A 17,219-nucleotide genomic window follows, 5' to 3' on the forward strand; every position below is an offset into this window, starting at 1 on the left:
TTAGTAAAATTATAGTTGAATGAACTGACTGGTTTTTGTTCCGCTAAAGTGCAGAAGACAATTAAAATGGGATGCCTAGGAAGTGCAATGTTAGTATTAAGATGTCCGCCAGTAACCCACGAATCAGGGCAGGGCTCAGCGCTGGGAAGACAGATAGGCTTTTTTTAAAGCAATCTGGTAGCTGCTGTGTCCATTTCTCCGCCTCGGAATCCTTTAAAAAATGACCCTCTTGCTTAGACCTCGGTCTGGATCAAATACCTCCCTGGGACACCAGAAACAATGAGAACAAAATATTTTGCAGCTGTGGCATAACCTTAGTCTTAAAACTAAATACAAATATGCAAAGTCATCACAATTTTCTTGCATTAAAACTAAATGCAGAATGAAATAAGCTAGGATGTTCTCATTTGAAGTTTTTTGGTGTTAGATATTTTGTTTTCAAGTTACCATTTAGAAAAAATGTTCTTAAGATGCAAATTTGATGAAAAATCTGATTTCCATTCTTTTAGGCTTTATCTTAGAAATTCAGAACTCCACAATCTTTGTATCAGAAAATTAAAAAAAAATATTCTTTGCCCAGGTGCATTCAGTGCTACTTTGTTTCATGGCTTTGTTCTTTAGCTCCTGCTCTTTGGACTAATGCAGCCTCCTCTCTCTCACCCCAGGAGAAATTTTGAGTTATAGGATTTACAGGCCTAATCATATAGTAGTCCCCAATGTTTTAAAAGCTACAGATGAGCCTACTTTTAGTCCTGTACACTTTTCAGCAAGACTTGGCTGGCTAAGTCTTAGAAACAGGCTTTGATGGTTTGGAGTCTCTCAGATGCTTTTTGGCCTTCTTGGTCTGAACTTAGCACGGAGTTCAGTGTGAGTTTGTCAGTCTGATTCAACTCATTGCTGATGCTTGTGGTGAAACTGATGGCATGAAAGTGATGATGTAAGTTAGAGCTCTTTTGGTTTGGTTTATTAGGCAATGGCGGTAAATCTTGGCTGTTTTTTTTTTTTTTTTTTTTTAGTGTAAGCTAGAAACCAGAGGGCTTTTGTTTCTGTTTCTTTCTTTTCTTTTTTCTTTTTTTAACAGTAGCATTGTTCTGAAACAGGAAACCATTCTTATCATATTCATCCAGAGACCTAGGAAGAGGGTAATTATTGGGTGTACTCGTTAAAACCAGTTAGTTGGGCAACTCAAAACATTTCGTGGTTTGCAGATGCAGTGTGAGCAGTTGTAGTTATATTATTACGTAATTAACCAATGTTACTGTAAAAAAAAAAAGCAAACTATTATTAGGATACTTAGTAGACTAGTAGGCTAAGGTTGCTAGTGTTTCCAGTCACCTGCTTACCCGAATTTTTTTGTACTTCTAATTTGTTTCAGCTCATATTTAGTTCCATAAATGGAGTGCAGCCTGCTCTCATTGTCCTTACAAATATACTGGAGGTGTCAAAGGCAGATTGAATTTCTTCATGATCAGGGGGTTAGAGATGTGATACTTTGGTGGAAAGTGATTGAGGGAGGGGGCATATTCCATTGATGGCTGCCGATCAAAACCTTTTTAGTATTAATAGTTTTAGAAGTTCCTTTGACCAGAAAACCTAGGGCCAGGGGCAGCCTGGTCAGGCTGACTTTTTGTAGTGCTGGCTAGGCTGGTTCTTAGACATTACTACTGTCAGTTGGCCTATATTTGAAACCTTTCCAGCCAGATAGTATCTGTCAACTGTGGCCGTAGAGCCTTTGAAAACCCATTACCATCTCCAGAGTGAGTCATTGGGTCAGGGGAAGAAGATTGGTGGAAGCAAGTCTTTTCTGTTAGGAAAAACAACAATGAAATATGCTTTAGAATATGTGGATTTTTATACTTTGTATATAGTTGGTATATAACATTATGTGTTAAAATATTTAGCTTATTAATATGCAGATAGATGGTCTTTATGCTACCTTTGAAGAATTATTTTACATTTTAAGTATCAGTTTATTGAGCTGTCTTGGGTGTATAAAAATAACTGAGGAGCCCAATGTGAATCTTTGTAATACAAAACTGATGAGAGTAAACATGTTAAATGAGGAAAAAAGGAATAAGATGAGTCTTCTGGGGGGAGTGAAATGAATGAGCAATGATATTTGGAGGCGATAAATTCGATTGTTTGATCTAGCACTGAGGGGAGAGATTCAGTGAATGTAAGGAAAACTTTTTTTTTTGCTAGAGTGCTGCAGGTATTTTTTATCATCATATTCTCCTGTTTTTAATGGGGTTCCAATAAAAATGGTCCTCAGAGAAATAACTGCCCTTACAATGTTTTCCCAGGTGGATAGAATAATGGCTTTTTGAAGTTGAGTAGGAGTGTTAAGATGGGAGTGCCTCTTCAATGAGCTCTCACCAAGTACCTGGGTCAGCTCTATGAGTAGCCAGATGGCAGACAGGACTGATGTGTATAAACTTCCCGCTGTCCTTGTGTCATTTTGGTCTCTTCTGATAGACAGTTGTCTCTGTCTGTCTGTCTGTCTGTCTGTCTGTCTGTCTGTCTGTCTGTCTCTCTCTCTCTCTCTCTCTCTCTCTCTCTCTGTCTCTCTCTTAGAATTTCTTTGTCTCATGAAGCTTGGAAAAGGATTTGAGATCATAATGCCTATTAAAAATACTGTTCTTAACTTCCTATGGATCAGTGCTTTGTCCAGGTGATTGGGAGCAACAGTTGCCTCTGTGAGAATGGTCCAGTACAATGATAATCTATTACATTTATGTTTTTTTGTTTATTCATTCCTCAGTTGATGGTCATTTACTTCGTTTGCAGTTCTTAGTTATTACAAAAAGTTCTGCTATAAGTATCTTGCAATTTTATGGGGACTTTTTTCTTCTTGCTGGCTTCCTTGGGGTATAAGTGCAATAGGCGAGTTTCTGGCTCAAAGAATATGGATATTTTAGTCACTTGATTTGCATGATTCCAAAATGCTTGTACCATTTCATGGCTCCACTGCCATTGTATTAGTGTGCTTATTATTTTGTAACCTGTCTTAACATTGACTTCTGGCATTTTTTCATTTTTACCACTTTGCCAGGTGTGAGATAAAACCTCAGGGTTGTTTTGATTTGCATTTCTCTTATCATTAGTGATTAGGAGCAGTTTTTCATGTGGTTGTGAATACTTGGCAGTTTTTTTGAGAGCTTTTCATATCCTTTGACAATTTATCTGTTGAGGATTGACTGCTGGTCTTATCCATGTCCATATCTATATCTATAAATTGTTCATTTATCTTGGATTTCAAACTCTTGTCAAAGTTTTTTTTCCCATTTGACCACCTCCTTTCTCACCCTAGTTTCATTAATATTGTCTCTGTAGACGCTTTTCAGTTTCAGATAATCAAAGCCATATATTTTATAAGCCTTCCATTTCTACAAACAAATCCACATCACTTCACTGTTATTTTTATGCTTTTAAAAAAAATTAACATGGTTGGCCGAATTTCTCTACATGTCACTCATGGAAGCCTTTTGATTCCATTCTTGGATTTCAGCAGTTTCATAGGCCCCATTTTGAGGTAAACCACTTCTGATCACATTCACCATGTCAATGGATTGTACCTGTTGTCACCCTTTACTGTTGCTCGATGAAGTGATGGCTTCTTCAGCATGGGATTTAAGAATGTCTGTCAATCCTTTTTTTCCTTTTTGACTAGGAGGTATTAATCCTTTTGTAGCTGCTTTACGGTGATAGGTGTAATGTTTCATTGTATGGGATTTTGTTAGAATATTTTATTATTGTCATCTCAGTGTCATCTTTTTTGGATTAGGTTCAGATTACAATGGTTCTGAGGCAAGCTGTGATCCTGCTATGATTCCTTTATATTTGATCAGTGTTCGGTGAACTACTTGCACAAGTGGAAAAAAGAACTGATTTTTGTAGCTGAAGAAAGGTATAAAATGAGGGGGTTGGACTATGTATTCATGGAGGTTTCTTGCAGCTTATATTTTATTATTGTCATCTCAGTGTCATCTTTTTTGGATTAGGTTCAGATTACAATGGTTCTGAGGCAAGCTGTGATCCTGCTATGATTCCTTTATATTTGATCAGCATTCGGTGAACTACTTGCACAAGTGGAAAAAAGAACTGATTTTTGTAGCTGAAGAAAGGTATAAAATGAGGGGGTTGGACTATGTATTCATGGAGGTTCCTTGCAGCTTTGAGTCTGTGATCCTGTTAGAATGTAAGCTCCCCCTCTGTGTGCTAGAAGTAGTAAGCTCTTATTAAGTGGCTACTGTTCACCACACTCTGCTAAGAAAAACAAAAAAAAAACCAGTCCCTGCCCTCAAGGAGCTCACATCTAATGAAGGAGACCACACAAAGACAACTCTGTGCAAATAAGCTAGAGTCAGGATTAACTGAGATGATCTGCACAGGGAAGCCATCCTTAGTAGAATTCCAGCAGCAGAGTAATGGGGATGGAGATGTACGCTGTCCTGTTTCCACATGATGTGTGTCTTTTTGGTTAAAGCCTGAATTGGTCTTCCGCGTATTTTGAAAGCATTTTGTTGTAGGAAGCTTGGAGATTGGAGTATTTAGTATGGAGACAACAACTCTTAAAAATGTTGTTCTTCTTAAAATGTTGTTCTTCTGTTTTAAGAATCAGTATTAGGTCCAGGTGATATTGGGCAGCAGTTTATTTTGTGATAATTCAATATAGAGACGATAATGATGATGCAAATAATTTAAACACAAAAATAATGTCATCTTTCATCACCAAATATAGTATTGCCTTAATACAGTTACCTTAAATTACCTTTTATGGTGATTTATTTTTTATCAAGCTCTTTCCTCACAAAAGCCCTGTGAGGTAGATTTTACAAGGATTTCTGTAATCAAATTAAATTTTGAGATAAACAGGTAGTTTAAAATAAATACCACATATTTGCACAGACTTTGCAACTTTCAGAGTACTTTCATATAGGCAGGGAAGATAGTAGGCCCATTTCAGAGGTATAGAAACAGAGACTAAAGAGGTTAGAGTGCTTAGGTTATGACGTTTCCAAAGTTCCATATCGGGGAGGTACAGGGCTATCAGCTGAGGCTAGATGCTCAGTCTTAATTCTTTTATCTGAAGGGCTAGTATTACTCCAAGAAAATCTCTTGACTCTGGTTCTGGGACTGTTGGTGGGTATCTTGTCATCCATATGAATTCAAAACTAGTAGCTGCAAGATGTAGTTAATTTTTCCACTCCAGACAAAAGTGAGGTTAAGTACACAGTAAGACCTAATTTACTATGGAGAAGTGGCCAGTCTGTTAAGACCAAATAGTTACAGAATTGTTCAGATTTTCTTGGAGATGCCTGCTTTTTAAACTGGGACACAAGGTGTGATAGAAACATGAACTTGAACTCTGTTATTTACCAAACATTTATTGTCTGTCTGGGGGGCTGGCCTACCTTCTCGAGTGTCCCCAGCTGGAGGTCAGTGTTAGACCTTTTTAAATCTCTGATTACATTTTTGTTTGGACTTCTCTTTTGTACTCAGAATTTTTTTTGTCACCCTTATTTGTGTTTGTGTCTGGTCTCTCATCTTAGTTTAAAAGTTTTTGGGGAGGCAAAGACCACATCCAGTCATGTTTATCTTTGGCTCCTGATATGTAGCTTAATATCAAAAACACTCATTTCAGTAGCATAGTTAGGTTTGCCAAGTGTCTTCATCACACTCCTATGAAGTAGGTAGTGAAAGTAGCATTCTCATTTTTGAGATAAGGAAACTGAGACCCAGGACAGTTCAGTGATTTGTTCAGTGTTAACAACAGCCAGCGTCAGAACTAGGATTTAGGTCTCAGTCATGCGACTCAGAATCTGCTGCTCATCAGATCTCATGCTGCCTCATACGGCTTCTTATAAGTAAGATGTAGTGTTTTTGCCCATAATAGAGAAGGAAAAAAAAACCCTAAACTGGCTTGGTATTTGGACCCCTCCCCCCCCCAATCATTTTTAGATCCCAAGTTTTTTGGTAAACAGTTGGTCTCATGTGTGATTTTTATATTAAGTAGATGTATACATCATTCATCAAATAGTAAGAGCTATGCTGTGGGGTACTTTACCAACAGATCTTCAGTAGAATAACTGTTCCCAATCAATGACTCCATATCTAGTGTGTTTTGAGAGATGCTTGTCCAAATATAAGAACAAAGTTGTTTTTTTTTTTCTTGAGATTGTAGCGGAATAAACACATTTAGCCACATGGGAAAGTAAAATCTTGAAGAAGCAAAGAAAAGGGAAAGCGCCCAGGGATGGCAAGTGGAACTGGGAGGAGGTAAAACAAATAGCAGCCCTCATGCCTTCCCCCACTGGGCATTTCTTAGTCTTCTGTAATCTAGCATTTGACCCCACCACTTATCCTGAGATTGTGCTCTTAAGGACTACTAACAGTCTCTTAACTGTTCTGTCCAAGTGGCCTCATCTGATTTGAATTCTCTCATGCTTTCATACCATTAACCAGCCTCCTCACTCTGCCTTTCCTTCCTTCTGCCTGCTAAAGTAGCTGCTCCTACTTTACCTTTGCTGAATCCTCATGTGTCTCCTACCTCCCTGCTGTTGAGGATTCACCAAACCTTTGACCCAGGGCCTCTTTTCTTTCTATACTGTCTTTAAGGAGTGGCTCTGTACCCTTGTGTTTATGTTTCATAGCTCCATGAGTGTTGCCAAATCTCTATATCCATCTCTAATCTCCCTTTTAGACTCCATTATGTTGCTGACTGCCTGCTACCTATATCTAACTGGGTGGTCATTCCCACTTCCACCCTTCCCCTCAAGTCAACATGAGAACCCTGTAGGATAGTGATGACATCACTGGCTTTGAAATCAGAAGGCCTGAACTCAGATGTTTCTGCTGACACTTCTTACCTACCTGACCTGGGGCAAGTTACTTAACTTTACTAGGCCTCTATTTTCTCCTCTCTAAAATGACCAGCTAGATGACCCCTGAGATTTATTCCAGGTCAGATGTATTGGCAGTCCACTGTGGAGCTGATTCTCTTATCTGCATCTCCTCCAGCTTCCTGAGGGTAGGAGAAAGGAGGGAAGGAATAAGCATTTTTATATGGTACCTACTACATGCCAGGCACTATGCTCAACATTTTACAGATGGCATCTTGTTTGATCCTCACAACAACCTGCAAGGGAGATGCTGTTATTATCCTTATTTTACATTTGGGGAGACTAAGGCAGACAGAGGTTAAATGACTTGCCCAGGGTCATACAGTTAGCCAGCAAGTGTCTGAGGTCAGACTTGAACCCCTGCAGGCTTCCTGACCCCAGGCCCAGTGCTTTTTCTATTGTCCACCTAGCTGCCCAGGATCATTTTGCTGTTTTTTCCCCCTTTATATTCCTAACATGAGTCCTTGAACTTAAAAAGATATATTTAACAGATGTTTGAATTGAATTGGAAACATACAAGAGGTGGCTTCTTAAAAAATGGGATAATTGGAAAATACTTGCTAAATTGGATTTAAGATAGAGAGATAGAAATGAAAATGTTAAAGAAACTATGGAACTTTTGAGTGCTGCTGCTGGCTAGCTTTCTTTGACATTTGTTGTCAACCCTGTTTTCCTTGTGTTTTCCTCAGCCTCTAGCCCGAGCTCATAGCTAGAGTCAGAACTTCTCCAGATTTCTATCTTAGCGGCTGCTTCTCTAAGTTTGATCACTTTATAAAGAGCTTTGTAGCTTGCTGATGAGAATCTCTTCATTTTTTCACCATTGAAGGTTGCTCAGTTAATTGCAAATTTTGACTCATGGCCTTTATTTTGGGTACTTAAGATTTTTACTATGATTCCTGATAATTATTGGTATTTTGTTTTCTTTAACAAAGTGATAGTAGAATAAGTTGAAATATTATTGGTGAGTAGATATAACTTCTTTTTTCCCTTTTTTCATTAAATATTTCCCAGTTGCATGTAAATTTTTTAACATTCATTTTAAAAAAATTTTTGATTTCTAAATTCTCTCCTTTGCATTCCCTCCCCTTCTTGAGAAGGCATGCAGTTTGTCATGCAAAACATTTCCATATTAGCCATGTTACAAAAGAAAAGACAAAAAAATGCCAGGAAAAAAATAAAAAAATAATCTGCATTCAGGGTTCATCAGTTCTCTCTCTGAATGTGCAGAGCATTTTTCATCATGAGTACTTTGGAATCACAGTAGACATAATTTCTCAAAAGTTTTAAACATACATACATACATATATATATATGTATATATGTGAGGGAGTTTAATTTTGGAATACCCATGTGTTTATGGTTTTAAAAGTTGACCTTGTTTTAAAGAAATGAATTCTGTAGACATAGGAACATAACTAGTAAAGTAGATGATTATTTGACTTGTAAAAGCATCCAGCTGTGATAGATTTTTATTAATATAAAATTTCTCTAGTGCCTTGTGATTCCATTTGCAGAATTAAAAAGATGAGTTTTCGTAAAATTTCTATCATAGGATTTTGAACTAGAAAATCCCTTGAGGATTATCTAGTCCAAGCCATCCTGTTTGTAGATGAGGAAACTGAGGCCTGAATTTGCAGAGATAATAAGTAAGTGACCCAAGCTTCAAGCCTAGGTCCTTGGATCCTAAGTCCATGGTGTTGTTTTCCTACCATTTCTTTTTGAGTCTATGTAAAGGCAGAAATACTTGTATTCATATATACATGATTTAAAAATCAAGTGTCTATAGCATAATCTTAATATGCACTTAAATAAAAAGTTTTTGATAAATTGGGTTCATTTTCCTGTCTTTTTGATGTATGATGTATGTGTTGGTTCCTTGGATCTCTGATCTCATTGATCTGCATCCTTCTTTCAGTGGTGTGGAACACAACTATTCTTTGTGTTTTCATCACAAGGGACTCTGTCTTTCCAGAAATTCTCCATATGAGTCCTCCCTCCTCACATGCTGGGGGGGGCTTCTGATAGCATTGCATGAATCTGCCCACTAAGTTGGAAAGCTGTGTACCTGGTTATTCCTTGCCCTTTCTTCTGCTCCACATTGGCCTATCTCCTTCAGTCCTTATCTTTTAGGAAGATCCTTAAGCGTTTTCTAAGTAGTTCAGCCTAGTCATGTCTCCCTCCCCCTTCCATTGCCCTTTTAAGTGAAGCAAAATTTTAATTAATTGGAGACTGGCTTCTTTTACTTATAGCCACAGAGCCAACTTTATAATATAAATATTCTATTCCTAATATTTTTAATCATAATTGTAGCCAGTAAATGCAATTCAAACATTTATTAAGCACCTACTATTTACAAGGCCCTGTGCTGGGTGCTGGTGATGTATTATGAAAAAAGTAATAGTCCTCATCCTGGAGTTAAAATCTAAGGGGGCCGTGGATGATCCACAAAATCATGATACAGAACAGAATTCAAGAGGGCAAAGGAGAGATCCAGAGTGGTCCCTTTGACTTGAGGACATCAGGGAGGACTTCGTGGAGGTGAGGAGTGGTGAGAGTGTGCAGAGCATGGTCCAAGAGCAGGATTTCAGAAAGGAATCTCAAAAAGAGATCAGACAGGGACATGGGTACTAGGTCATGGAAGATGAGAAGTTTGCTGTGCTATAGAGTTTGTTCCTGACTTTAAAACTGTGTTCCCAAACTTTGAGATTTGGGATATAGTTTCTTTTAGGAGTGATATCATCTAAACAACGATCAGGATTCCCCCCCCATCCCCACCTCCCCATCAAAGCTCATGATAGCTGAACTGTGATGCTGTGGATCTGTTAGCAGCATTGGAGTCCTAGAAAATTCAGCTGCATGCTTCGATAACCTTGGCCATTGGTGACCACCCTGGGAACTCAAAAAACACTCTCAAGCTCTATTTCTTTGGTAAAATGGGTCTAGTGGTGAATGGAAGCAGTCATCAGACATGACTGTGCCTTATTCACACCTTGTCCTTCCCTTCCCTCCTCTGGGATCCCTGACCACCCAAGAAATGATGGAGCTTCTGCCCTGGGTTTGTTTCGGGTGATAACATTTGGGTTTGTTGTGTTTTTATGAGGCAAGAACCAGATGGTGTAGTACCTCTCTGTGTGGACTTAGGAAGCATTCTAAGTTAGATATTGAAGCAAATGTTTAACTTACCTCATTCAGTTTCTTTGATTCCCTAGTCTTAATTCACATGTAATTGACATACTAATTTGACAAACTTTTTAGATTTGTCAAACAGTCACCATTTACATGAACAGCCTCTTTTTAACCTAATTTGAATTTGTCACATAAATTTGATAATAGTTTGGATTGTTAAATAGTCTATGATACAAACATCATTTCTTTGATGAATGCAACTTTGTGAGGTTTCACCATATTAGAGACACTGCTCTTGGTTCTTCAGTAGTTCGTACATTGTCTAAGGAGGTGGTTGTATTGATTCTTAAGTCAGTTTTATTCTACAAAGAATTGCACCAAAAATATTTGGTGTAATTGGATATTTTGGTGTGTTTCGTGTATTAGATAATTTGGTGTAATTTGGATAGGAACATTGGAAGGGATTGGCTGCTTATGATGGTGCTGATGGTATGAAAAAAAGACCATAGTAGAATAGTTGCTGATAATTTGTATTTTTTAAAATGCTGTAGATTTTTAAGGATAGATTTCTCTTTTTATGTGTTATTTCCTTAATAAGTCTTTTTTGGGTAAATTTCTTTTGAGGCATGTTTGCATTTTGATAATTTTTGTATTTGAGGATACAAATTTCTGTCTTCTTGTGAGGAGAGTCAAAATCATGAAGAATAATGAATTATCAAAGTGTGACAATAAAACCTTGTGGCACTGACTTCAAGGGTGAAGTCTAACTGACGTAGGATAAGAGTACAAAATTTTAAAGCAGGTGGGAATCCGAGAGACCATCTAGGCAGACTCCTTCAGGAGCATTCTGAAATGAACCTATGTGAAGTGGTGTTTCTCTCCTGGAATGACTGGCCCCTAGTGCAGGCCCTCCCAGCCAGTCAGTTAAGGCTTTACTCTTCCTACTTTGTCATTTTCCTATGTCTTTAATAGCTTAAAATTGCTCTAAGCCTTTGGGAGCATTGTGAGTTCCTTGCCATCACAGCTAGAATGGTCTGTGAACAACATGTTCCATCTCTCACTCTTCTCTTTGGCTTTCCCCAGGCCTGGTGACCTCTTCCTTGACTCCACACCTCAACTTCCTTTTACTCTCCATCACCTTTTATTTAGCCCATTCCCACATGTGTGCTTGTGTACCTACAGATAGGCTGTATGTGTATGTAGTTACTTTGTGCATGTTGTAGACTCCTCAGAGTAGTTGGCACACTGTCAGTGCCTAAGAAATGTTTCTTTATTTGTTTGTAGTAGCCATTGTTAGGAAGGTTTCCCTCTTCACCTTGCTCTGAGTTGCTTTTTGGCAGCATCTCCCTGTTGGTGGTTTTACCTTCTGCTAGTTCTGGTCTGAGTCTCCATTCTGTGCTTGAAGACAGTGTGAGGAACCTCTTAGTGTTTCTTCTTTTCTGGTCTGAAGCCCCTTAAACAGTCCATGTGCAGCAAGGGCACCAGTTCTCTACTATCCTTTGCATGCTCTTGAATGGGTTCTAGCCAAAGCATCCTTCCCCGAATGTCATGTCTAAAACTCGAGCCGTTTCACATGTGGCCTGCCCAGTACAGGGGCTTGTGGTCTGGGAGACCCTCTCGGGGTCTGCCTTCTCTCAGGGCAACCTTTTTGGACTGTTGTAGGCCACAAGGACTCATAGTGGTTATATTTCAACACAAAAGCCCCTGTTCCTTTTTCCCAAGAGCCTGTTTAGCCACCCCTCTCTCATCCTGTGCTTTTTTAGTTTATTTTACTGGGACATGAGATATGTAACAGTAATAATTGCAGACATTACTGTGATGCCTTAGAGTTTGCAAAGGCTTTTAAGTTGTGATTTGTACTTCCCCACATTGGGGAGGGGGTACAATTATTGACCCCCTCTTCTCTTGGCTATTGATGGAACTCAAGGACTGTGAGGTCAGTTGGAATGGGGATGAATGTATAAAAACAATCCCAGCTGTTTATTGGGCCTGGAATGGCTTTCTGTAATTAAAAGATAGGGTGTGGGGGGGAATGGAGGGGGGTTACACAAAAAAGACAAATCATATTAACCATTGCCCATGATTCACTTCATTTATATTTTTGGTTTTAGTATATTTAAATTATGTGTGTGTATAGTTTACATATGCAACTATTGATTGAATATACTTTTTAGAATATGTTTTCATGTGCTGAGCTACTCTTAGGATACTAATTTTGCTTTATTATATTTTGAAAAATTTTCTGTTCTAATAAATGATACTGCCAAACTTGATAGAAATGTTTAGTAGTTCAACTAGTGTCTTAGCATTAAGCACACACATTTCTTTAATATTTATTTCCCTAACTTTTAACTGCTCAGATATTTATCCTAACATCATTGCTATGGGGTTTCCTGCAGAAAGACTTGAAGGCGTTTACAGGAACAACATTGATGACGTAGTCAGGTAAGGACCTTTTGGATACTTGGCTTTTGTGTCCAGTGTGGGATATGCCTTGCATCCATGTTGTTAATTTGGAAAGTAGTTTTGCAGCTTAAAAATCTTTTAGTTTATATGTGGATTACACATTATATGTGCATGTTTTACACTTGTGGTAATTGAGAACGTTTGTTTCGTGACAATGTTGATTTCATCTTTCCCAATATAAATTTGAAAACAGCTCCTGTTAAGTGGATGTGTACACCATTGTGCAGTGTGTTTTCAGAGCCCATGAGAAGTCCCTCCAACCTTCTCCCCCTTTGTCTAGATAATTGATGCTTAACATTCCTCTACAAAGGGAATTCAACTTATCACGGGGCTTAAAATGCAGATATTCTTAGGAGACATAACTATCTTAACACATCAGTCACACTCAGGTGTGATCAACTTTAAGTAAGTATACACCCAGGCTGGAAAGCAGGATGGAGCCAGGTTGTGAAGAACTTTTAATACAAAATGAATTTATATTTGATTCTAGAGATAGTTGGGGAATATTGGGTTTTATTGAATACTAAAATGACTTGATAAACTTTAGGAAAACCACTTTGGCTGCTATATGTAGACTAGATTTGAAGGATTGTGAGACCAATGAGAAGGGTGACAGTACCTGAACTAGGGTGAGGGCAGTGTGAGTAAAGAGAAGGGGTGCCATATGAGAGATGTGGAGGTGGAAATCACATTTGGCGATTTTGGAGGTTGTGAACCTTGTTCATGGAAGGATCATGGTGCTTGAACCATAATGGTGACATTCTGTCTAAAGAGAGATAGGTTGATGGGAAAGGTCATGAACTCTGTTGACATTTATAGTTGACATCTCTGAGAAGTCCAGTTGATGGGGTCCTGGAGCTCCAGAGTTTGGGGCTGGAAATATAGATTTAGGAGCTCTCTTTATAGAGATGGTAATTGGACCCCATGACAGCTGATGAGATTAAGAGCCCAGGACTGAGTCAAGCCCTCAAAGGTAGAGGTTTAATGGAATCTAAAGAAAGCCAAGAGTAGAGGATTTGTCAGATAGGTCAGTGAAGCAACAGTACTGTGTCCTGAAAATCCAGAGAAGGGAAGGTGGTAGCAGTGTCAGCAGTTGAGGGAGGCTGACTGGTGCAGCTTTTCTGAGGGTTGGCGGGGGAGGGAGGGTGTAACTGGGGCAAGAGACTTGAAGGCTCCCTGAGGGAGGGAGGAAGTGCAAAAAAGGGGGTTGATTAAGGGAGTCAAAAATCTGATCTCAAGATCTTTTTTGATAATTTAAGAATCCTTCATAGAAATCCTGGGAACTTGAATGTTGATGTAATGTCCAAGATGAATGATTATTTTTTTGTTAGGAGCTTGTCAGTGAACATGTACTATCTATTGGACTATTTTGTAGACATTCTAATCTTTTTTTAGTTTCAGGAGTTCAGAATCAGCACATAAACACATTCATGAGTAAATTATTTTCTAGTCATCAACTGCCATGTTGGTGTGTTTTAGGTTTCTTTAAATTACTTAGTTGTGAACAAAAGAGCAGTTGTAGCTCTTTTCATCTGATACTGTTTCAGTTAAACATTGAGGTTTTTTTATGTAGTTGCAGAAGTGCATTTGTTACATCATCATGGTGTGTAGACATAAAAGAAGTTGTATCAAGGTCTTTGGCTATGTGTGTATGTGGTAGACTGTTGTCTCTGTCTAGGAGCTGCTTCCTAGGCCCTTGGATTCAGGTGTAGAGCCTGTTCAGGAGAGGCTGGGCTTGCCTTTTTGTAAAATGAAAGCATTTTAGAACTGGGAGAAAAATATGAAGAAGCCCCACTAGCTACAAGCCCAGGAACCTTTTCCATATGCTACACTTCTTTTCCTAGACAGCATGACCTACAAAAAACCTGGTGTTTTGTTCTGCCAACCTTGAAGTTCTTTGATTGACCTTCATCTTTTTTCACCCTCTTCCTTATTAACCTTCTCAACTTATCTTCTTTCCCCCCATGTCTTTTTCTGTTCACCTCCTTCCACAAGAAAAATGCCTCCAACCCCATCCCCGATGCCCGTAACCCAAACACTTCTTTCTCTTTAGAGAAGACCCAAGGTTGAATTTCAGTGCTGGCACTCACCAACTTAGACTAGTTACTTTAACTTGTAGAGTCTCAGTTTCCTCATTTGTAGAATGAGGGAGTTGAGGTTAGATCTCTGAAATTTGAAACAACTACATTCAGATGGTGGTGGTTGTGTTCTTGGGTAAGACTATCCAGTAAGAATGAAAGTTCAGTAGATTCTCTGTACGTTAATTGGTATTCTCAACTCCATTTCCATGAATTTTGTTCAACATTTGTCTCTCTAGGTTGATGCTTTATCCTTTGTAAAAATGCTACTGTGTTCTGCAGTTTCCACCTTGAAGGGGCTGTGGCCTTCCCCCTTCCCCTCTTCCTACTGAGGTAGCTCCTGAACAGGAATTAGAAGGGAAGAAAAGTTTTAAAATTATATTTATTACCTTCATTTGGAAAGTTTTTCAGTAGATCATTTATTGCTGACCGCGTGCTAGATAACTGAGGTTTTTCGAATAAAATGAGAGAAGGGGTCTCTGAATTTGTCACTGGGCTTCCCACTCTGCCATTTCCTTTATTTGCCCCCTGGATGCCATTTACCTCTTGCTGTTTGCTGTCTTTGTGATGCAGAAAAATTTGGGTTGAATTTCCCTGTTTGATATTGACTGAATAATATATTTAGGAACTGCCTGTGAACTCCGTGGAGGAGAGCAGCCCAACCTGGAAAGGTCTGGGTTTGAGTTTCTTCTGATACTTTGATACATACATACGGGTCACCAGGCAGGCTTCTGAGATCTTTGACTGGCACAGCAGGTGCTGATATACATGGGAGCCTTACACAGTGATTCCCCAGACTGGACCAAGCAAAGCACATCAATAACACATGAATCAGAGAACCTCAGGGTGATTCTTGGCTGAGCTTTCATATACGTTTGTCCAGGAGATGGACCAGTTGCTCTCAGGATCTGTGAAAGTGACATTGTAGGACCGACTACAGGTCTGGGTCCTTTTTAGTAGGAAAATTGTGATTCTCTGAGTTGGGCTCTTAAAGAGTTGTCTACAAATAGAATCATTTGAAATTTAAGGGTAGAGCCATGTTTCAAGGAATCTAAGAATACTAGCTGACAAGTATTTGTGTAAAGCCTACAGATTATGGTAGTATTGCCAAGTGTACTATTTCTTGATCCTCCCAATATTGTAGTGTGGGCTCTATAGGTGATCTTTCTATAGATAAGGATATTGAGACGAGTGGGAAATTGAATAGCCCCTGGTAATCAAACTCCTAAATGTGAGGAGTGGAATTGTGACTCTTATAATTATACAGTGATGAACTATTACAAATATAATAGGCCATACTTCAGGATAGTGAAGAGGCTTTTATAGAGTTAATCAGCCCTGCATATCTTTGTTTTATAAACTTGTCTTTTCCTTTGCTGGATTTGCTTTATAGCATAGGATTCGTGCATGGATTCACCTTGCAAGTTATCCGTGTTTGTTGGGAATGGCCTCTTTCCTCAGTTCTTATAATCTTTCCCCCACAATGTGGAGGCAAGCCTTCCCATTTCCCCTTAGAAAGCCCTGTTTGCTTGCCTTTTCCGCCTCTCCATTGTCTAGGTCTGCTAAGGCAGTCTGCCAACTGTGGGCATGAAATCCTGGTGAGAGGAGAAGAGGAAGAGGTTGAGGCGGCAGCACTGGCGGTGAATGTTTCTCTAAATATTCTCTCAGGTTCTTGGAGGAGCTGATTATAACCCTTTTTTTTGTGCAGGATTATTATTTTTTTTGTTCGACTAATTGTTTGCTTCCTTAGTAATCTCATTGATGCCAGATAAGGTATCTGATAGGACAAATATCAAAAGAGAGCAAAAGAAAATGTCTAAATTGACTTCCAGTGTATTTATTGGGCAACTGAGAAGTGCTGTGGTGCCGTGGAATAAATAAAAGAAGTATTATTCATGGTCAGAGAATCATGGAAGTAAATAAATGGTGATGGAATTTATAGCCAGTGCTGGGAGGGACCCTCGGTCATCATGTGGGCCTGCCTTTCTTTCTAAGTCAAAGGACAACAAGCATTCATTAAGTGCCTCCTTCTGTGTACTCTGCTGAACAGAGGAGGAAACTGAGGCCCAGAAAGTTGGAGTGCCTTTTTGAAAGCCACATGAACATTTTATAGTTGAGTATAATGAGAACCAAGGTCTCCTAATTCCCTAATTTCCAATACAGTTTATTTTCTTCCAGGAGCTTATAATCTAATTGACTGTGTTGGTTGGGAAAGAGGAGGAATGAGATATGAACATATGTAATATTTAAAGTAATAATACAATCATCAGTGCCCAGTTAAGTAGAATAGGCAAATAGCTCATGATAAGGAGGAGAACAGCGTTTGGGAAAGGTGTTATTATGAAGGGGGGGACAGCTAGGTGGTGCAGTGGATAGAGCACCAGTGCAAGAGAGTCAGGAGGACCTGAGTTCAAATGTCACCTCAGACACTTGACACTCATTAGCTGTGTAACCTTGGGCAAACCACTTAACCCCAATTGCCTCATCCTGGGTCATCTCCAGTCATCCTGATGAGTATCTGGTTGCTTGGATTCAGATGACTCTGGAGGAGAAGTGAGGCTAGTGACCTGCACAGCCCTCCCTCACTCAAAACAAAGTCAAGTGCAAGTCATGTCATTACTTCTCTAATTACATGGTCTTCTTTGGC

The 17,219-nt window shown here is 39.0% G+C and overlaps 1 protein-coding gene across 1 annotated transcript in view; it reads left to right on the plus strand.

Annotated features, from left to right (window-relative positions):
- The window catches only part of PTEN (phosphatase and tensin homolog), a 76,941-nt gene that overhangs the window by 14,424 nt on the left and 45,298 nt on the right, over window positions 1–17,219 (plus strand). The window contains exon 2 of the mRNA XM_072628950.1: window positions 12,389–12,473. Within this exon, the coding sequence (XP_072485051.1) occupies window positions 12,389–12,473 (85 nt within the window). The remainder of the gene's footprint in view (window positions 1–12,388; window positions 12,474–17,219) is intronic.

This window comes from Notamacropus eugenii, chromosome 1 (assembly GCF_028372415.1).
Source record: "Notamacropus eugenii isolate mMacEug1 chromosome 1, mMacEug1.pri_v2, whole genome shotgun sequence".
Lineage (NCBI taxonomy): Eukaryota > Metazoa > Chordata > Mammalia > Diprotodontia > Macropodidae > Notamacropus > Notamacropus eugenii.